The following is a 21187-nucleotide window of genomic DNA, read 5'->3' as shown; positions in this document are numbered from 1 at the left end:
AACTATAATATATATTTGAGCTCCTACTTTTAAAAATCCACCTTTCCAGAAAAAAGTCTCTCAGCGTTGCCGCTTGCTATAGACCACCAATTCACCATATGTGAATTGATTGCCCCCCATCTTTCGTCAGAGCTCATGCTGTTAGGTGACCTAAACTGGGACATGCTTAACTTCTTTGGGGTAGAGGGCAGTATTTTCACGTCTGGATGAAAAGCGTGCCCAGAGTAAACAGCCTGATACTCAGGCCCAGATGCTAGGATATGCATATTATTAGTAGATTTGGATAGAAAACACTCTGAAGTGTTTTTCTTTGCTTATTTGAGTTGTTCTTGCCATAAAATTGACTTGTATTTTACCAAATAGGTCTATCTTCTGTATACCACCCCTACCTTGTCGCAACACAACCGATTGGCTCAAACGCATTAAGAAGGAAGAAATTCCACAAATGTACTTTTAAAAAGGCAGACCTGTTGAAATGCATTCCAGGTAACTACCTCATGAAGCTGGTTGAGAGAATGTCAAGAGTGTGCAAATCTGTCATCAAGGCAAAGGATGGTTACTTTGAAGAATCTTAAATCTGAAATATATTTTGATTTGTTTAATACTTTTTTGGTTACTACATGATTACATTTGTGTTATTTCATAGTTTTGATGTCTTAAAAAAATTGTGAAAATAAAGAAAAACCCTTGAATGAGTAGGTGTGTCCAAACTTTTGACTGGTACTGCATCAGTTATAAACTCTCACTAAAGTGTGCAACAAATGTAGCATCTTACAAGGCCCGCCTCAAAATATATTAATGAGCCAGAAGCAACAATACCATGCACCCACTAGTGCTCAAAAGTTTTAGGTGCTTTAAAAATACAGTGAGGTACCATATTCTGCTAAATGACTTAAATGACTTAAATGTAAATGTAAATATTCTGTAAATATTCTGTGGGGTTACAGTACTATTCAAAATACAGCCACTTCTTTACATTAATGTATTGTTAAACCAACGTTTATTTGGAATTTACGGAATCATTTACCAGTTAAGCTCAATTTTTGAGCTTAACTGGTAACTGGTAACCGCTTAACCGCGAACAAGGGTGCTCACGCTGGAAATAGAATGCCAATGAGGAATGAGAGAAATCGGACGGGCCACATGAGCCAACTGCGTCATCGCCCTTCAAATTATAAAGCAAGTCTACGTTTCTCACGTCTACTGGTAAAATAAATGGATAAATTGTGTAGGTTGTTCCACCATAATTTGCAAATTAATTCATAAAAAATCCTACAATGTGATTTTCTGGATTTTTTTTTCTCATTTTGTCTGTCATAGTTGAAGTGTACCTATGATGAAAATTACAGGCCTCTCTCATCTTTTTAAGTGCGAGAACTTGCACAATTGGTGGCTGACTAAATACTTTTTTGCCCCACTGTAACTGTATATTATTTATTTTAATGACAATTACTTTGGCATATGCTATGTAGTGCATGTGAATTGACACTACTCTCGTACGCAAATTTCACGGCATTTTAATTTTTAAAATTTATTTTACCTTTATTTAACTAGGTCAGTTAAGAACAAATTATTATTTTCAATGACGGCCTAGGAACAATGGGTTAACTGCCTTGTTCAGATGCAGAACGACAGATGTTCACTTTGTAAACTCAGGGATTTGCTTTTGCCACCTTTCGGTTACTAGTCCAATGCTCTAAACACTAGGCTACCTGCTGCCCCATTGATGGGCTTCTCTCCGTGTGATTTTGGCTCTGTATGCAATTTACTGTAAATAATTCATACAGCACTTTACTGTTAGTTTTATTGTATAATACTGTAAAAACAATAGTGTGTAAATCCAATGTGTTTTAATTGTTTGGCCATTTTACATTTCGGCCACACTTTACATTAAAGGTACCCTGTATAAAGCTAACTTTATTGTAAACTGTAACATACATCTATTTTCTGGAAAACAATGTATATTAAGGAACTATGACTAGTATGACATTGACACATTTTCCTGTGATACAGTCAAAATCCATCTAACAGACTGTTTTCATGCTGTCAGGGAGTTGTTCTTCTCTCTGTGACTGTGGCAACCAAATAATCTGTCACCAGGCCCTGCTAACCACATTCTACTTAAAAACCCAGACCACCTCTGTCAGAAAAGCAATTACGTGTGAGGGTTTCATTTGAATTTAAATGAGATAATATTACAGTGGCGTGAAAAGGGGGAGGAGGGTCACGTCAGGATGAAGGGAACACGAGTGCTCCTCTTTATCTATCACCCCAGCGCACAGATTATTAGAAAATACTTGAATGCAGGGAGAGAGGGACATGCGGTGTGTGTGTGTGTGTGTGTGTGTGTGTGTGTGTGTGTGTGTGTGTGTGTGTGTGTGTGTGTGTGTGTGTGTGTGTGTGTGTGTGTGTGTGTGTGTGTGTGTGTGTGTGTGTGTGTGTGTGTGTGTGTGTGTGTGTGTGTGTGTCTTTACTGACAGTCTTGTCAACAGAAGAACTGGGGATAACTAACATTAATATTGAAACAAACACAAGGTTGGGGTCAGAGAGGTGGGGAACGAACAATTATCGCTGGCTGGGAAGAAAAACCAAAATCAAGGCCTGTACGGAGCAAATTTCAATCACATAACAAACCATGACATTGTCATCTTTCAATGACATCGTCATCTTTCATTGAAGTCTACACCTCCCCCTTCTCCCCACCCTTGACCGGTTATGCTACTCAGCAACTATTTTTATACTAGTACCTACGTCATAATAAACCTCCCTATTGTGTGGACTTGGAACATGAAAGGCATTTTAGGTCTGTAAAGCCTATTGTCTGTCTCAATAACAATATTTATATGTTTGAAAAAAAAATAAAAAATTTAAAAGGGATTTTAGGGAGGTTCTAGTACTATAGCTGCAGTGCCCAAGTGGGTAAATCCTGAGTGAGGGTTATGACTGTGTTTCATATAACGCTGTTCAATAACGCTGTATTGTCTTCCCACTCTCTTTCTCTCCCCCTTTCCTTCTCCCTCTGCCCATCTCCATCTCTCTGTGTATATCGCTCTCCCTTACTTTTTCTCCATCTCTTCCCCCTCTGTGTCTCTCTTTCTTTCTCCCTCTCTTATGCTCTGTGTCCTTGGATGGAGCAGCAGATGAACTGGGCATCAAGTTCATGGGTAAGGAAATGTTTCATTTGCACAGTAAATCGCTCTTTTATTTTCTCTTTGGCCAATCAGAAAATACCTTGCACAAAACATACAATCCAGCAAAATCTTCTTTGCTCACCTTGGAAAATATGAATGTGCTCTGGTCACCATGGAAACACGGAGGTAGCGAATTATATGTATTCTATCAGCATGGAAGCGAGTATTGTATGTGAGTGTGATATAAGGTCCTATACGGCAACCAAAATAATTATCTCTGCAGTGTGCTTGACTGTGTACATGTTTGCAAATGCATTGTCTATCTGGCATGTCTGTGTGCATGTTTGCAAGTGTTCTCCTGTGTGTGAATATATGCATTTATTTAAGATGGCATTTACCTCTACATCCCTGAAGTGTATTCCTCGCTGCACACTGTATACTAATTTAAATGGTTGGTAATGTCACATGGGCATGTACGCCATGTTTAAACCATAAAGCTGTACCCTACATTCCAAACCAACCCCTAGCCCCTCAAATCAAATCAAATGTATTTATATAGCCCTTCTTACATCATTTGATATCTCAAAGTGCTGTACAGAAACCAAGCCTAAAACCCCAAACAGCAAGCAATGCAGGTGTAGAAGCACGGTGGCTAGGAAAAACTCCCTAGAAAGGCCAAAACCTAGGAAGAAACCTAGAGAGGAACCTAGAGAGGAACTGGGTGGCCAATCCTCTTCTGGCTGTGCCGGGTGGATATTAAAACAGAACATGGCCAAGATGTTCATAAATGACCAGCATGGTCAAATAATAATAATCACAGTAGTTGTCGAGGGTGCAACAGGTCAGCACCTCAGGAGTAAATGTCAGTTGGCTTTTCATAGCCGATCATTGAGAGTATCTCTACCGCTCCTGCTGTCTCTAGAGAGTTGAAAACAGCAGGTATGGGACAGGTAGCACGTACGGTGAACAGGTCAGGGTTCCATAGCCGCAGGCAGAACAGTTGAAACTGGAGCAGCAGCACGGCCAGGTGGACAGGGGACAGCAAGGAGTCATCATGCCAGGTAGTCCTGAGGCATGGTCCTAGGGCTCAGGTCCTCCGAGGGAGAGAAAGAAAGAAAGAGAGAATTAGAGAGAGCATACTTAAATTCACACAGGACACTGGATAGACAGGAGAAATAATCCAGATATAACAGACTAACCCTAGCCCCCCGACACAAACTACTGCAGCATAAATACTGGATGCTGAGACAGGAGGGGTCAGTGAGTTGCAACAAGCTTTTTCAAAAAAAATTGAGAGGAATGGGAGATTCGATATAGGCCGATAGTTTTTTATATTTTCTGGGTCAAGGTTGGGCTTTTTCAAGAGAGGCTTTATTACTGTCACCTTTAGTGAGTTTGGTACACATCCGGTGGATAGAGAGACGTTTATTATGTTCAACATAGGAGGGCCAAGCATAGGAAGCAGCTCTTTCAGTAGTTTAGTTGGAATAGGGTCCAGTATGCAGCTTGAAGGTTTAGAGGCCATGATTATTTTCATAATTGTGTCAAGAGATATAGTACTTAAACACTTGAGTGTCTCCCTTGATCCTAGGTACTGGCAGAGTTGTGCAGACTCAGGACAACTGAGCTTTGGAGGAATACGCAGATTTAAAGAGAGTCCGTAATTTGCTTTCCAATGATCATGATCTTTTCCTCAAAGAAGTTCATTAATTTATTACTGCTGATGTGAAAGCCATCCTCTGTTGGGGAATGCAGCTTTTTAGTTAGCTTTGCGACCGTATCAAAAATAAATTTTGGATTGTTCTTATTTTCCTCAATTAAGTTGGAAAAATAGGATGATCGAGCAGCAGTGAGGGCTCTTCGATACTGCACGGTACTGTCTTTCCAAGCTAGTCGGAAGACTTCCAGTTTGGTGTGGTGCCATTTCCGTTCTAATTTTCTGGAAGCTTGCTTCAGAGCTCGGGTATTTTCTGTATACCAGGGAGCTAGTTTCTTATGACAAATGTGTTTAGGGGTGCGACTGCATCTAGGGTATTGCGCAAGGTTAAATTGAGTTCCTCAGTTAGGTGGTTAACAGATCTTTGTCCTCTGACGTCCTTGGGTAGGCAGAGGGAGTCTGGAAGGGCATCAAGGAATCTTTGGGTTGTCTGAGAATTTATAGCACAACTTTTGATGATCCTTGGTTGGGGTCTGAGCAGATTATTTGTTGCGATTGCAAACATAATAAAATGGTGGTCCGATAGTCCAGGATTATGAGGAAAAACATTAAGATCCACAACCTTTATTCCATGGGACAAAACTAGGTCCAGAGTATGACTGTGGCAGTGAGTAGGTCCGGAGACATGTTGGACAAAACCCACTGAGTCGATGATGGCTCCGAAAGCCTTTTGGAGTGGGTCTGTGGACTTTTCCATGTGAATATTAAAGTCACCAAAAATTAGAATATTATCTGCTATGACTACAAGGTCCGATAGGAATTCAGGGAACTCAGTGAGGAACGCTGTATATGGCCCAGGAGGTCTGTAAACAGTAGCTATGAAAAGTGATTGAGTAGGCTGCATAGATTTCATGACCAGAAGCTCAAAAGACAAATTTTCTTTGTAAATTGAAATTTGCTATCGTAAATGTTAGCAACACCTCCGCCTTTGCGGGATGCACGGGGGATATGGTCACTAGTGTAACCAGGAAGTGAGGCCTCATTTAATGTGTGAAAGTTACATATTTCTAAAAAATATTTTTGAATTTCCCACGTTGCCTTTTCAGCGGAATGTTGTCGGAATGTTGTCGAGGGATGGCGCTAGCGGAACCCCTGCCACTAAGAAGTTTACACAGTAAATTCATCATGCTTAAGCCATGTTTCAGTCAGGCCAATCACATCAAGATTATGTTCAGTGATTAGTTCATTGACTGTAACTGCCTTGGAAGTGAGGGATCTAACATTAAGTAGCCCTATTTTGAGATGTGAGGTATCACAATCTCTTTCAATAATGGCAGGAATGGAGGAGGTCTTTATTCCAGTAAGATTGCTAAGGCGAACGCCGCCATGTTTAGTTTTGCCCAACCGAAACAGCAGTAGACAAGGCATATTGACATTAGAGAGAGGCATAAAGCAATCACAGGTGTTGATCAGGAGAGCTATGACAACAACGGGTAAATGGCGATGAATGGGCAGAGAGGGTCAGTTAGATACACGAGGATTGGTAGGATGGTCAGTTTTACAAGGGTATGTTTGGCAGCATGAGTGAAGGATGCTTTGTTGCGGAATAGGAAGCCAATTCTAGATTTAACTTTGGATTGGAGATGTTTGATGTGAGTCTGGAAGGAGAGTTTACAGTCTAACCAGACACCTAGGTATTTGTAGTTGTCCACATATTCTAAGTCAGAGCCGTCCAGAGTAGTGATGTTGGACAGGCGGGCAGGTGCAGGCAGCGATCGGTTGAAGAGCATGCATTTAGTTTTACTTGTATTTAAGAGCAATTGGAGGCCACGGAAGGAGAGTTGTATGGCATTGAAGCTCGCCTGGAGGGTTGTTAACACAGTGTCAAAAGAAGGGCCAGAAGTATACAGAATAGTGTCGTCTGCGTAGAGGTGGATCAGAGAAACACCAGCAGCAAGAGCGACATCATTGATGTATACAGAGAAGAGAGTCGGTCCAAGAATTGAACCCTGTGGCACCCCCATAGAGACTGCCAGAGGCCCGGACAACAGACCCTCCGATTTGACACACTGAACTCGATCAGAGAAGTAGTTGGTGAACCAGGCGAGGCAATCATTAGAGAAACCAAGGCTGTCGAGTTTGATGATGAGGATGTGGTGATTGACAGAGTCAAAAGCCTTGGCCAGGTCAATGAATACGGCTGCACAGTATTGTTTCCTATCGATGGCGGTTAAGATATCGTTTATGACCTTGAGCGTGGCTGAGGTGCACCCATGACCAGCTCTGAAACCAGATTGCATAGCGGAGAAGGTATGGTGGGATTCGAAATGGTCGGTAATCTGTTTGTTGACTTGGCTTTCGAAGACCTTAGAAAGGCAGGGTAGGATAGATATAGGTCTGTAGCTGTTAGGGTCATGAGTGTCCCCCCCTTTGAAGACGGGGATAACCGCAGCTGCTTTCCAATCTTTGGGAATCTCAGACGACACGAAAGAGAGGTTGAAAAGGCTAGTAATAGGGGTGGCAACAATTTCAGCAGATAGTTTTAGAAAGAAAGGGTCCAGATTATCGGCTGATTTGTAAGGGTCCAGATTTTGCAGCTCTTTCAGAACATCAGCTGACTGTATTTGGGAGAAAGAGAAATGGGGAAGGCTTGGGCGAGTAGCAGAGGGGAGGGCAGTGCTGTTGACCGGGGTAGGGGTAGCCAGGTGGAAAGCATGGCCAGCCGTAGAAAAATGCTTATTGAAATTCTCAATTATAGTGGATTTGTCGGTGGTGACAGTGTTTCCTATCTTCAGTGCAGTTGGAAGCTGGGAGGAGGTGTTCTTATTCTCCATGGACTTTACAGTGTCCCAGAACTTTTTTGAATTTGTGTTGCAGGAAGCAAATTTCTGCTTGAAAAAGCTAGCCTTGGCTTTTCTAACTGCCTGTGTATATTGGTTTCTAGCTTCCCTGAAAGTTGCATATCACGGGGGCTGTTTGATGCTAATGCAGAACGCCATAGGATGTTTTTCTGTTGGTTAAGGGCAGTCAGGTCAGGAGAGAACCAAGGGCTATATCTGTTCCTGGTTCTACATTTCTTGAATGGGGCATGCTTATTCAAGATGGTGAGGAAGGCATTTTTTAAAATATCCAGGCATCCTCTACTGACGGGATGAGATCAATATCCTTCCAGGATACCTCGGCCAGGTCGATTAGAAAGGCCTGCTCGCTGAAGTGTTTCAGGGAGCGTTTGACAGTGATGAGTGGAGGTCGTTTGACCGCTGACCCATTACGGATGCAGGCAATGAGGCAGTGATCGCTGAGATCTTGGTTGAAAACAGCAGAGGTGTATTTGGAGGGCAAGTTGGTTAGGATGATATCTATGAGGGTACCCGTGTTTACGGAATTGGGGTGGTACCTGGTAGGTTCATTGATAATTTGTGTGAGATTGAGGGCATCAAGCTTAGATTGTAGGATGGCTGGGGTGTTAAGCATGTTCCAATTTAGGTCGCCTAGCAGCACGAGCTCTGAAGATAGATGGGGGGCAATCAGTTCACATATGGTGTCCAGAGCACAGCTGGGGGCAGAGGGTGGTCTATAGCAGGCGGCAACGGTGAGAGACTTGTTTTTAGAGAGGTGGATTTTTAAAAGTAGAAGTTCAAATTGTTTGGGAACAGACCTGGATAGTAAAACAGAACTCTGCAGGCAATCTTTGCAGTAGATTGCAACACCGCCCCCTTTGGCCGTTCTATCTTGTCTGAAAATCTTGTAGTTGGGGATGAAAATTTCAGAAGTTTTGGTGGTCTTTCTAAGCCAGGATTCAGACACGGCTAAAACATCTGGGTCGGCGATAGTCATTTAGTTCAGTTACCTTTTCTTTCTTGGGTACAGGAACAATGGGGGCCATCCTGAAGCATGTGGGGACAGCAGACTGGGACAGGGAGAGATTGAATTTGTCCGTAAACACACCAGCCAGCTGGTCTGCGCATGCTCTGAGGATGCGGCTAGGGATGCCGTCTGGGCCGGCAGCCTTGCGAGGGTTAACACGTTTAAATGTCTTACTCACGTCGGCCACAGAGTAGGAGAGTCCACAGTCCTTGGTAGCGGGCCGCCTCGGTGGCACTGTGTTATCCTCAAAGCAGGCAAAGAAAGTGTTTAGTTTGTCTGAAAGCAAGATGTCAGTGTCCGTGATGTGGCTGGTTTTCCTTTTGTAGTCTGTGATTGTCTGTATACCCTGCCACATAAGTCTCGTTTCTGAGCCGTTGAATTGCGACTCCACTTTGTCTCTATACTGACATTTCGCCTGTTTGATTGCCTTGTGGAGAGAATAACTACACTGTTTGTATTCGGCCATATTCCCAGTCACCTTTCCATGGTTAAATGCAGTGGTTCGCGCTTTCAGTTTTGTGCGAATGCCGGCATCTATCCACAGTTTTTGGTTAAGGTAGGTTTTAATAGTCATGGTAGGTACAACATCTTCTATTTACTTCCTTATAAACTCACTCACTGAATCAGCGTATACGTCAATATTATTCTCTGAGGCTATCCGGAACATGTCCCAGTTCGCGTGATCAAAACAATCTTGAAGCGTTCCGATTGGTCAGACCAGCCTTGAATAGTTCTTAGCACGGGTACATCCTGTTTGAGTTTCTGTCTATAGGAAGGGAGGAGCGAAATGGAGTCGCAGTCATATTTGCCGGAAGGAGGGCAAGGGAGGGCTTTGTATGCATCACGGAAGTTAGAGTAACAGTGAAACAGTATATTTCCAGCGCGAGTGCTGAGTGATGTTACAATTACACCATGAGTCGTTAATCATCAAACATACATCCCCGCCCTTCTTCTTCCCGGAGAGATGTTTTTCCTGTCGGTGCGACGCACAAAGAATCCAGGTGGCTGTACCGAGTCCGATAGCATATCCCGAGAGGTCCATGTTTCCGTGAAATAGAGTATGTAACAATCCCTGATGTCTCTCTGGAAAGCAACCCTTGCTCTATTTTCGTCTACCTTGTTATCTAGAGACTGGACATTAGCGAGTAATATACTCGGAAGCGGTGGGTGGTGTGGGCGCAATCCAAAGTCTGACCAGAAGACCACTCTGTCTACCTCTTGTTTTGGGTCAGCCTCTGGAATCAGTTCAAATACCCTGGGTGGTTCGGACAAAGGATCCGCTTCGGGAAAGTCGTATTCCTGGTTGTAGTGCTGGTAAATTGACGACGCTCTGATATCCAATAGTTCTTCCCGGCTGTATGTAATAACACTTAAGATTTTCTGGGCTAACAATGTAAGAAATAATACATGAAGAAAAAAAAATACTGCAAAATGACTAGAAGCTAGGCAGCCCTCTGTCAGCGCCATTTTCTGATATTTCAGTGTTTTATTTTTAATACATTTGCTAAAATTTCTAATAACCTGTTTTTGCTTTATCATTATGGGGTATTGTGTGTAGATTGATGAGGGGGGGGAAACGATTTAATCCATTTTAGAATAATGCTGAATTGTAACAAAATGTGGAAAATGTCAAGGGGTCTCAATACTTTCCGATTGCAATGTATCTACACTGGTGCCTCATGGAAAGGGCTAGGGGTAGATTTGGGATTCAGACACAGTATCAGTAGCGTTCATTAGCAATACAGTCAAAAATATGTTGTTGGGCATCCGAAATAAAGAAATGCACAGTCTTTGCGCCGGGTTCGCGGAGACAGAATCTCCAATTAACATGCTTTTCAGTCATGGACTACGCATAGGCCGGGATTTAATCTGACACGCTTTATAGAGCAGTGCATTGGACGGCCGACAGTGTGCTTTTTAAAGTAAAGTCCAATGTGCTCCACTATAACGGTAATCGGATTAAATCCCGGTTTAGGCTTAATCTGTGTCCATGAAACCAGCCCTTTGAGTCCCATCTACTGGACTCTCACATGCTCAACAGTGAGCGAACTCTGCCATGGATATCCACATCTCAACTGGGATGAGTTTCATCCAACCATCCTCCCTTTCCACCATGTGATGACTATTGAACACATGCAAAGTGTGATATTTTCACATGCTGGCTTCAGTTCACACACTTACAAAAAACAACACCTCCACTTAAAAAATGTATAAAAGGGAGGGGGTAGAGACGGAGCCAGAGGAAAGGGAAGCAAGACAGGCACACTTCTCTCTTCAGTTCAGTGATTTTAATCTGGGTGGTAAATTAGTTCAGAAGCAGTCACTATACAAACTGTTAGTGGGTACAGTGCCTTGCAAAAGTATTCATCGCCCTTGGCATTTTTCCTATTTTGTTGCGTTACAACCTGTAATTTAAATAGATTTTTATTTGGATTCCATGTAATGGACATAAACAAAATAGTCCAAATTGGTGAAGTGAAATGAATAAAATAACTGGTTTAAAAATGTAAAAAGAAATAAAACAGAAAAGGGGTGCATGCATATGTATTCACCTCCTTCGCTATGAAGCCCATGCATAATATCTGGTGCAACCAATTACCTTCAGAAGTGACATAATTAGTTAAATCAAGTCCAACTGTATGCAATCTAAGTGTCCCATGATCTCAATATACAGTTGAAGATGGAAGTTTACATACACCTTAGCCAAATACATTTACAAAAATTTCCTGTCTTAGGTCAGTTAGGATCACCACTTTATTTTAAGAATGTGAAATGTCAGAATAATAGTGGAGAGTGATTTATTTCATCTTTTAATTCTTTCATCACATTCCCAGTGGGTCAGAAGTTTACATACACTCAATGCTACTCAATTTTGTAGCATGGCCTTTAAATTATTTAACTTGGGTCAAACATTTCGGGTAGCCTTTCACAAGCTTCCCACAATAAGTTGGGTGAATTTTGGCCCATTCCTACTGTCATGGCTGGTGTAACTGAGTCAGGTTGGTAGGCCTCCTTGATCGCACACGCTTTTCAGTTCTGCCCACAAATCTTCGATAGGATTGAGGTCATGGCTTTGTGATGGCCAATCCAATACCTTGACTTTGTTGTCCTTAAAAACTTCTTGGAACTATAGGGGGTGCTGTTCCGCATTAGCATATTTTGGTCTCCAAATTAAACTGCCTCGTGCTAAATTCTTGATCGTACAATATGCATATTATTGTTATTATTGGATAGAAAACACTTTCTAGTTTCTATAGCCGTTGGAATTTTGTCTCTGAGTGGTACAGAACTATATCTACAGCACTTTTCATGACAGGGGTCAGATTTCAGAAATTTTTACCCCTGATCTGGAGTCTGTTTTTAAGGTGACAGTGAATGCTATGAAGAAACCGACACTGCCTACGTCTTCCTCTGGGTGTCTGTACGTCATCACGTTTTGAATGGAATCGATTGCACAATCACAGCCACTATAAAAGAACAAAACGTAGAGGTACCTCCCTTTCTCGTCGCGCGCCTGAAGCGTGAAGGACATCGGACTTGCCTCATTCCAAATCGTTGTCTAACCAGCAATATTTCTCTGGTCATGTTTTTACTCGTTATAGTTGTTAAAAACATCATAATGTAGTTAATTTGAACCGTTTTATAGCAATTTATATCCGTTTAGTGCGATTCTGAGGAATTTATTTGTCGTGCACTTTCTAGCTTTGGGAACGTTTCGGGGTCTCGGTCGTTGTTAGTGGACATTTCGAAGGACAGAGGACATCTATCGACCAAAAGAAGATTACAACATAGAAAGGATACATTGCCCAAGAATCTGATGGAAGAACAGCTCAAAGTAAGCAATATTTAATATGATAAATCGTTGTTCTGTCGAAATATTTTAAACGCATATTTCGCCATTTTGTTTGTTATCGCGTCACTTGGCGAACCCTGTATTGAAAAGTAAGGATAATTTTAAAAATGTAAGTCAGCGGTTGCATTAAGAACTCATTTGTCTTTCGATTCCTGTCAACCCTGTATTTTTTAGTCAAGTATATGATTAGCTTTCAATTAAACTAGATCACTCTGAAAGATGACGTCAGACATTTTGAGGCTTGATTTCCTAGTATTTTCATTGTGTAACCACGGTTTTGTATGGCTAAATATGCACCTTTTCGAACAAACTGTATATGTATGTTGTAAAATGATGTTACAGGAGTGTCATCGGAAGAATTCTGAGAAGGTTAGTGAAAAAATTAATATATTTTGGCGGTGATTACGTTATAGCGCTCTTTGGCTGGAATCGATGCTCTGGTAACGTTTTCACATGTGGTATGCTAACTTATCGATTTATTGTGTTTTCGCTGTAAAACGCTTAGAAAATCTGAAATATTGTCTGGAATCACAAGATCTGGGTCTTTCCATTGCTATGCTTTGTCTATTCTTATGAATGTTTTATTAAGAGTAAATTGGTCATACACGTTGCTCTCTATAGTAATTCTAGTCGTCTTGTGATGGTCGGTGCAATTGTAAACTGTGATTTCTACCTGAAATATGCACTTTTTTCTAACAAAACCTATCCTATACCATAAATATGTTATCAGACTGTCATCTGATGAGGTTTTTTATAGGTTATTGGCTATCAATATCTTAGTTTAGCCGAATTGGTGATAGCTACTGGTGGAGAGAAAAAATGGTGGACAAAGAAATTGTGTATTTTGCTAACGTGTTTAGCTAATAGATTTACATATTTTGTCTTCCCTGTAAAACATTTTAAAAATCTGAAATGGTGGCTTTATTCACAAGATCTGTATCTTTCATCTGGTGTCTTGGACTTGTGATTTAATGATATTTAGATGCTACTATCTACTTGTGAAGCTATGCTAGCTATGCTAATCAGTGTGTGGGGGGATGGGGGGTGATCCCGGACCCGGGGTAGAGGCTCGTTAGAGGTTAAGCCATTTTGCCACAACTTTGTAAATATGCTTGTGGTTATTGTCCATTTGGAAGACCCATTTGCAACCAAGCTTTAACTTCCTGACTGATGTCTTGAGATGTTGCTTCAATATGTCCGCATCATTTTCCTGCCTAATGATGCCATCTATTTTGTGAAGTGCACCTATCCCTCCTGCAGCAAAGCACCCACACAATATGATGCTGCCACCCATATGCTTCACGTTTGGGATGGTGTTCTTTGGCTTGCAAGCATCCTCCTTTTTCCTCCAAACATATCTATGGTCATTATGGCCAAACAGTTCTATTTTTGTTTCATCAGACCAGAGGACATTTCTCAAAAAAGTACGATCTTTGTCCCCATGCGCAGTTGCAAACCGTAGTCTGGCTTTTTTAATGGAGGTTTTGGAGCAGTGGCTTCTTCTTTGCTGAGCGGCCTTTCAGGTTATGTCGATATAGGACTCGTTTTACAGTGACTATAGATACTTTTGTACCCGTTTCCTCCAGCATCTTCACAAGGTCCTTTGCTGTTGTTCTGGGATTGATTTGCACTTTTCACACCAAAGTTCGTTCATCTTTTGGAGACAGAACGCGTCTCCTTCCTGAGCAGCATGGCTGCGTGGTCCCAAGGTGTTTATACTTGCGTACAATTGTTTGTACAGATGAACGTGGTACCTTTAGACCTTTGGAAATTGCTCCGAAAGATGAACCAGACTTGTGGGGGTCTACAATTCTTTTTCTGAGGATGTGGCTGATTTCTTTTGATTTTCCCATGATGTCAAGCAAAGAGGCACTGAGCTTGAAGGTAGGCCTTGAAATACATCCACAGGTACACCTCCAATTGACTCAAATGATGCCAATTAGCCTATCAGAAGCTTCTAAAGCCATGACATCATTTTCTGGAATTTTCCAAGCTGTTTAAAGGCACAGTCAACTTAGTGTATGTAAACTTCTGACCCACTGGAATTGTGATACAGTGAATTAAATGTGAAATAATCTGTCTGTAAACAATTGTTGGAAAAATTACTTGTGTCATGCACAAAGTAGATGTCCTAACCTGCCAAAACAATAGTTTGTTAACTAGAAATGTGTGGAGTGGTTGAAAAACGAGTTTTAATGACTCCAACCTAAGTGTATGTAAACTTCTGACTTCAACTGCATATACACACCTGTTCTTAAAGGCCCCATAGTCTGCAACACCACTAAGCAAGGGAACCACCAAGCAAGCGGCACCATGAAGAACAAGGAGCTCTCCAAACAGGTCAGGGACAAAGTTGTGGAGAAGTACAGATCAGGGTTGGGTTATAAAAAAATATCACTATTATTAAAAAATTGAAAAAATATGGCACCACAACAACCTGCCAAGAGAGGGCCACGCACCAAAACTCACGGACCAGGCAAGGAGGGCATTAATTAGAGAGGCAACAAAGAGACCCCTGAAGGAGCTAGAAAGCTCAACAGCGGAGATTGGAGTTTCTGTCCATAGGACAACTTTAAGACGTAAACTCCACAGAGCTGGGATTTATGGAAGAGTGGCCAGAAAAAAGCCATTGCTTAAAGAAAATGATAAGCAAACTGTCACGAATCCCGCCGAAGATGGTGCCTCTTCCCGTTCGGGCGGCGCTCGGCGGTCGTCGTCTCCGGCCTACTAGCTGCCACCGATCCCCTTTTCTGTTTCATTTAGTTTTGTCTGATTTGTTGCACCTGTTTTGTGTTTAGGTTTGATTGTGGGCTATTTAACCCAGTTGGCCCGCCGACTATTGTGCGGGCTTGTTTTTCTGTTTGTGGTGTTTCGTTATTTCTTGTGGTGTCTGTTCCGATTCGATTTAGTCCTGTTTGTTTTGGACTGGGACTTGACGCGCCCTTGTGTGTGTGGCGTAACCGTCTCGCTGTTATTTTTGGAATATTAAATCCACGTCCTTCTGAACTACCCTGCTCTCTGCGCCTGACTCCTTCACTCACAACTTTTGGAACTGTGACACAAACACGTTTGGTGTTTGCCAAAAGGCATGTGGGGGACCCCAAACGTATGGAAGAAGGTACTCTGGTCAGATGACTAAAATTTAGCTTTTTGGTCATCAAGAAAAACGCTATATCCGGCGCAAACCCAACACCTCATCACCCCGAGAAGCATGGTGGTGACAGTATCATGCTGTGGGGATGTTTTTCCATCGGCAGGGACTGGGAAACTTTTCAGAATTTAAGGAATGATGGATGGCGCTAAATACAGGGAAATTCTTGGGGGAAACTTGTTTGTCTTCCAGAGATTTGAGACTCGGACAGAGGTTCACCTTCAGCAGGACAATGAACCTAAGCGCACTGCTAAAGCAACACTTGAGTGGTTTAACTTCTCTGGGATAGGTGGGACGGTAGCGCGCCGAATTCAAATATATTACTATAAAAATCAATCTTTCATGAAATCACACATGAAAGACACCAAATTAAACCTACACATGTTGTGAATCCAGCCAACATGTCTGATTTCAAAAAGGATTTATGGGGAAAGCACACCAAACAATTATGTTAGCTCAGTACATAGCCACAGAAAAACACAGCCATTTTCCCAGCAAAAGATAGTAGTCACAAAAAGCAGAAATAGAGATAACATTAATCACTAACCTTTGATGATCTTCATCAGATGACACTCATAGGACATCATGTTACACAATACATGTATGTTTTGTTCGATAATGTGCATATTTATATCCACAAATCTCGGTTTACATTGGCGTCATGTTCAGAAATGCCTCCAAAATATCCAGAGTAATTGCAGAGAGCCACATCAAATAACAGAAATTCTCATCATAAACTTGATGAAAGATACATGTTTTACAAATAATTAAAGATACACTTGTTCTTAATGCAACCACTGTGTCAGATTTTTTAAAAAAACTTTACGTAAAAAGCACACCATGCAATAATCTGAGACGGAGCTCAGATTTAACAACCTTTCTCCGCCATGTTGGAGTCAACAGAAATACGAAATTACATCATAAATATTCCCTTACCTTTGATTATGTTCATCAGAATGCACTGCCAGGAATCCTAGTTCCACAATAAATCGCTGTTTTGTTCGATAATGTCCATTACTTATGTCCAATTAGCTACTTTTGCTAGCATGTGTAGTACACGTGTCCAAATGCTCGCGCAGATGCAGGCAAACGTCGGACGAAAACTTCAAAAAGTTATATTACAAGTCGAATAAACTGGTCAAACTAAGTAGAGAATCAATCTTCAGGATGTTGTTATCATTTATATCCAATAAGGTTCCAACCGGAGAATTATTTTCAGTCTCTATAAGTAATGGAACGCATGGCGATATCGTGAGGAAAGCGCGTGAGCAAGAACTGGCAATCTGCCAGACCAATGACTGAAACACCTCCCATCACATCCATCACATCACACCCATCACATCACACTAGAGGCTTCATTCAACGTTCTACAGACTGTAGATTAAGGCATAGGAAGTGCAAACAGATCCATATATTACAGGGAATTTAACAGGCGATGACTTTAACATCGACCAGTCTCAGAATTTTCACTTCCTGTTTGGATTTTTTCACAGGTTTTTGCCTGCCATATGAGTTCTGTTATACTCACAGACATAATTCAAACAGTTTTAGAGACTTCAGAGTGTGTTCTATCCAATAGTAATAATAATATGCATATATTAGCATCTGGGACAGAGTAGGAGGCAGTTCACTATGGGCACGCGATTCATCCAAAGTGAAAATGCTGCCCCCTATCCCTAAAAAGTTAAGGGTTGCACACATTTGGGTCACTGTAGTAGCTGACGTGTATAGTGTTGAGTCATCCGCATACATAGACACTCTGGTTTTACTCAAAGTCAGTAGCATGTTAGTAAAAATTGAAAAAAACATGGGGCCTAAACATCTACCCTGGGGAATTCCTGATTCCACCTGGAGTATGTTTGAGAGGCTTCCATTAAAGAACACCCTCTGTTCTGTTAGCCAAATAACTCTTTATCCACATTATTACAGGGGGTGTACAGCCATAACACATACATTTTCCAGCAGCAGATTATGTCCGATGTCACGAACCGGCTCGAAGCCTGCAACAAAAAGTGAGACAACGTGGAGATAATAAATATAATTTGTTATTCCTTAACTAAATTAAACTAAATACAATTAACAATAGTGTGTGTAGTCAGTAATCAGTAGTGTAAGTGAGTGGTTGCATGCATAAATATGATAATGAGGGGTGTTGAAAGGTGCCAATGCAAACTAACAAAATCTCAAAATCTCAGTGTCTGCATGGAGAGAGTCTCCTCAATGAATGGGGAAGTGGTGCATTTATCCTGGGACACACCCACCCAGTGTGTCCCATGTCGCTGATGACCCTCCCAGCGCCACCCCCTGACATCCTAATAAGGAAAACAAGAGCAAAGAGAAAGAATAAGGCAGACAGAGTGATGATCATTTTATCATCAATTTCTCTCAGCCAATCATCAGTCATTTGTGTAAGTGCTGTGCTTGTTGAGTGTTCTTCCCTATAAGCGTGCTGAAAGTCTGTTGTCAATTTGTTTACTATGAAATAGCATTGTATCTGGTCAAACACCATTTTTTCCAGAAGTTTACTAATGGTCGGTAACAGGCTGAAATCTCATAATTTGGTCCGATATACTTGGATGTGTATTGCCAGCGTTTGTTACTGGCATGTCATCCCTAAATGTGCTTATCTTGCCAATGAAAAAGTCCTTGAAGTGGTTGGCAATATCAGTGGGCTTTGTGATGAATGAGCCATCTTATTCAATGAATGATGGAGCTGAGATGGCTTTTTTTCCCCAAAATGTAATTTAAGGTGCCCCAAAGCTTTTTACTATGATTCCTTATATAATTGATCCTTGTTTCATAGTATGGTTTATTTTGTATTTTTATTTAGTTTAGTCACATGATTTCTTAATTTGCATTAAGGTTGCCAATCAGTTGGGCTGCCAGACTTATTTGCCATACCTTTTGCCTCATCCCTCTCAACCATACTATTTTTCAATTCCTCATAAATCCAAGGGGATTCAATAGTTTTTACAGTAATTTTCTTACTGGGTGAGTGCTTATTAGTAACTGTAATAAGCAATTTCATAAATGTGTCAAGTACAGCTTCTGGTTGCTCCTCATTTCATTACACACCACAGACCAGAAAATATTCTTAACATTGTCAACATATCAATCGCTACAAAACTTCTTGCATGACCTCTTATACACTATATTAGGCCCAGCCTTTTTAAGTTTGGTTTTCCTAGATATGGCTATTATACTGTGATCACTACATCCTATGGATTTGGATACTGCTTTAAAGCAAATTTCTGCAGCATTAGTAAATATGTGATCAATACATGTTAATTTCATTCCTGTGCTGTTTGTAACTACCCTGGTAGGTCGACTGATAACCTGAACCAGGTTGCAGGCACTGGTTACATTTTGAAGTTTTTTCTTGAGTGGGCAGCTTGATGATAGCCAGTCAATATTTAAATAATCCAGAAAATCTACTTCTCTGTTGATATCACATACATTGTCAAGCATTTCACACATATTATCCAGATACTGACTGTTAGCACTTGGTGGTCTATAGCAGCTTCCCACAATTATGGGCACTATGGGGATGCAGATAAACCTGTAGCCATATTACTTCAACAGTATTTAACATTATCGCAACCACACAATCGCAACCACACTGCACACTGCCCTAACCCATCTGGACAAGAGGAATACCCATGTGAGAATGCTGTTCATCGATTACAGCTCAGCATTTAACACCATAGTACCCTCCAAACTCGTCATCAAGCTCGAGACCCTGGGTCTCGACCCCGCCCTGTGCAACTGGGTCCTGGACTTCCTGACGGGCCGCCCCCAGGTGGTGAGGGTAGGTAACAACATCTCCACCCCGCTGATCCTCAACACTGGGGCCCCACAAGGGTGCGTTCTGAGCCCTCTCCTGTACTCCCTGTTCACCCACGACTGCGTGGCCATGCACGCCTCCAACTCAATCATCAAGTTTGCGGATGACACTACAGTGGTAGGCTTGATTACCAACAACGACGAGACGGCCTACAGGGAGGAGGTGAGGGCCCTCGGAGTGTGGTGTCAGGAAAATAACCTCACACTCAACGTCAACAAAACAAAGGAGATGATTGTGGACTTCAGGAAACAGCAGAGGGAGCACCCCCCTATCCACATCGACGGGTCAGTAGTGGAGAAGGTGGAAAGTTTTAAGTTCCTCGGTGTACACATCACGGACAAACTGAATTGGTCCACCCACACAGACAGCGTCGTGAAGAAGGCGCAGCAGCGCCTCTTCAACCTCAGGAGGCTGAAGAAATTCGGCTTGTCACCAAAAGCACTCACAAACTTCTACAGATGCACAATCGAGAGCATCCTGTCGGGCTGTATCACCGCCTGGTACGGCAACTGCTCCGCCCACAACCGTAAGGCTCTCCAGAGGGTAGTGAGGTCTGCAGAACGCATCACCGGGGGCAAACTACCTGCCCTCCAGGACACCTACACCACCCGATGTCACAGGAAGGCCATAAAGATCATCAAGGACAACAACCACCCAAGCCACTGCCTGTTCACCCCGCTATCATCCAGAAGGCGAGGTCAGTACAGGTGCATCAAAGCAGGGACCGAGAGACTGAAAAACAGCTTCTATCTCAAGGCCATCAGACTGTTAAACAGCCACCACTAACATTTAGCGGCCGCTGCCAACATACTGACTCAACTCCAGCCACTTTAAAAATGGGAATTGATGGAAATTATGTAAAAATGTACCACTAGCCACTTTAAACAATGCCACTTAATATAATGTTTACATACCCTACATTACCCATCTCATATGTATATACTGTACTCTATATCATCTACTGCATCTTGCCATCTTTATGTAATACATGTACCACTAGCCACTTTAAACTATGCCACTTTATGTTTACATACCCTACAGTACTCATCTCATATGTATATACCGTACTCTATACCATCTACTGCATCTTGCCATGCCGTTCTGTACCACCACTCATTCATATATCTTTATGTACATATTCTTTATCCCTTTACACTTGTGTGTGTGTATAAGGTAGTAGTTGTGGAATTGTTAGGTTAGATTACTTGTTGGTTATTACTGCATTGTCGGAACTAGAAGCACAAGCATTTCGCTACACTCGCATTAACATCTGCTAACCATGTGTATGTGACTAATAAAATTTGATTTGATTTGATTTGATTTGACATTAGAACGTCTCCAAGCTTTACAGGTATGTTGTCTTGAATGTAGACCACAACACCGCTCCCATTGGCATTTCTGTCTTTTTGGTAGATGTTATAACCATGTATTGCTACCACTGTATCATCAAAGGTATTATCTAAGTGAATATGAATATGAATGTCATCTGTTACAATCAAGTTATAGACTTCATGGACCTTGTTTCTTAGGCTACATATGTTAGTATGGGCTATTCTTAGCACTTTTCTGGGTTGCTTGATTGTTTTTAATGCTTTACTGGGAAGGTAATCAGAGGTAGACTTACTCATGTTATTTACTTTGGAGCTGATAGTGCAGTGGGAGCTGCATAAAGTGGTCTTCCTAC

General features: G+C 41.7%; 1 protein-coding gene across 1 annotated transcript in view; it reads left to right on the top strand.

Annotated features, from left to right (window-relative positions):
- The window catches only part of LOC139542004 (pro-neuregulin-3, membrane-bound isoform-like), a 371276-nt gene that overhangs the window by 259124 nt on the left and 90965 nt on the right, over window positions 1-21187 (top strand). The window contains exon 4 of the mRNA XM_071346985.1: window positions 3138-3164. Within this exon, the coding sequence (XP_071203086.1) occupies window positions 3138-3164 (27 nt within the window). The remainder of the gene's footprint in view (window positions 1-3137; window positions 3165-21187) is intronic.

This window comes from Salvelinus alpinus, chromosome 17 (assembly GCF_045679555.1).
Source record: "Salvelinus alpinus chromosome 17, SLU_Salpinus.1, whole genome shotgun sequence".
In the NCBI taxonomy this organism is placed as follows: domain Eukaryota; kingdom Metazoa; phylum Chordata; class Actinopteri; order Salmoniformes; family Salmonidae; genus Salvelinus; species Salvelinus alpinus.
Note: the sequence above shows the minus strand (reverse complement) of the source record. Positions and strands in the feature narration are given on the sequence as shown.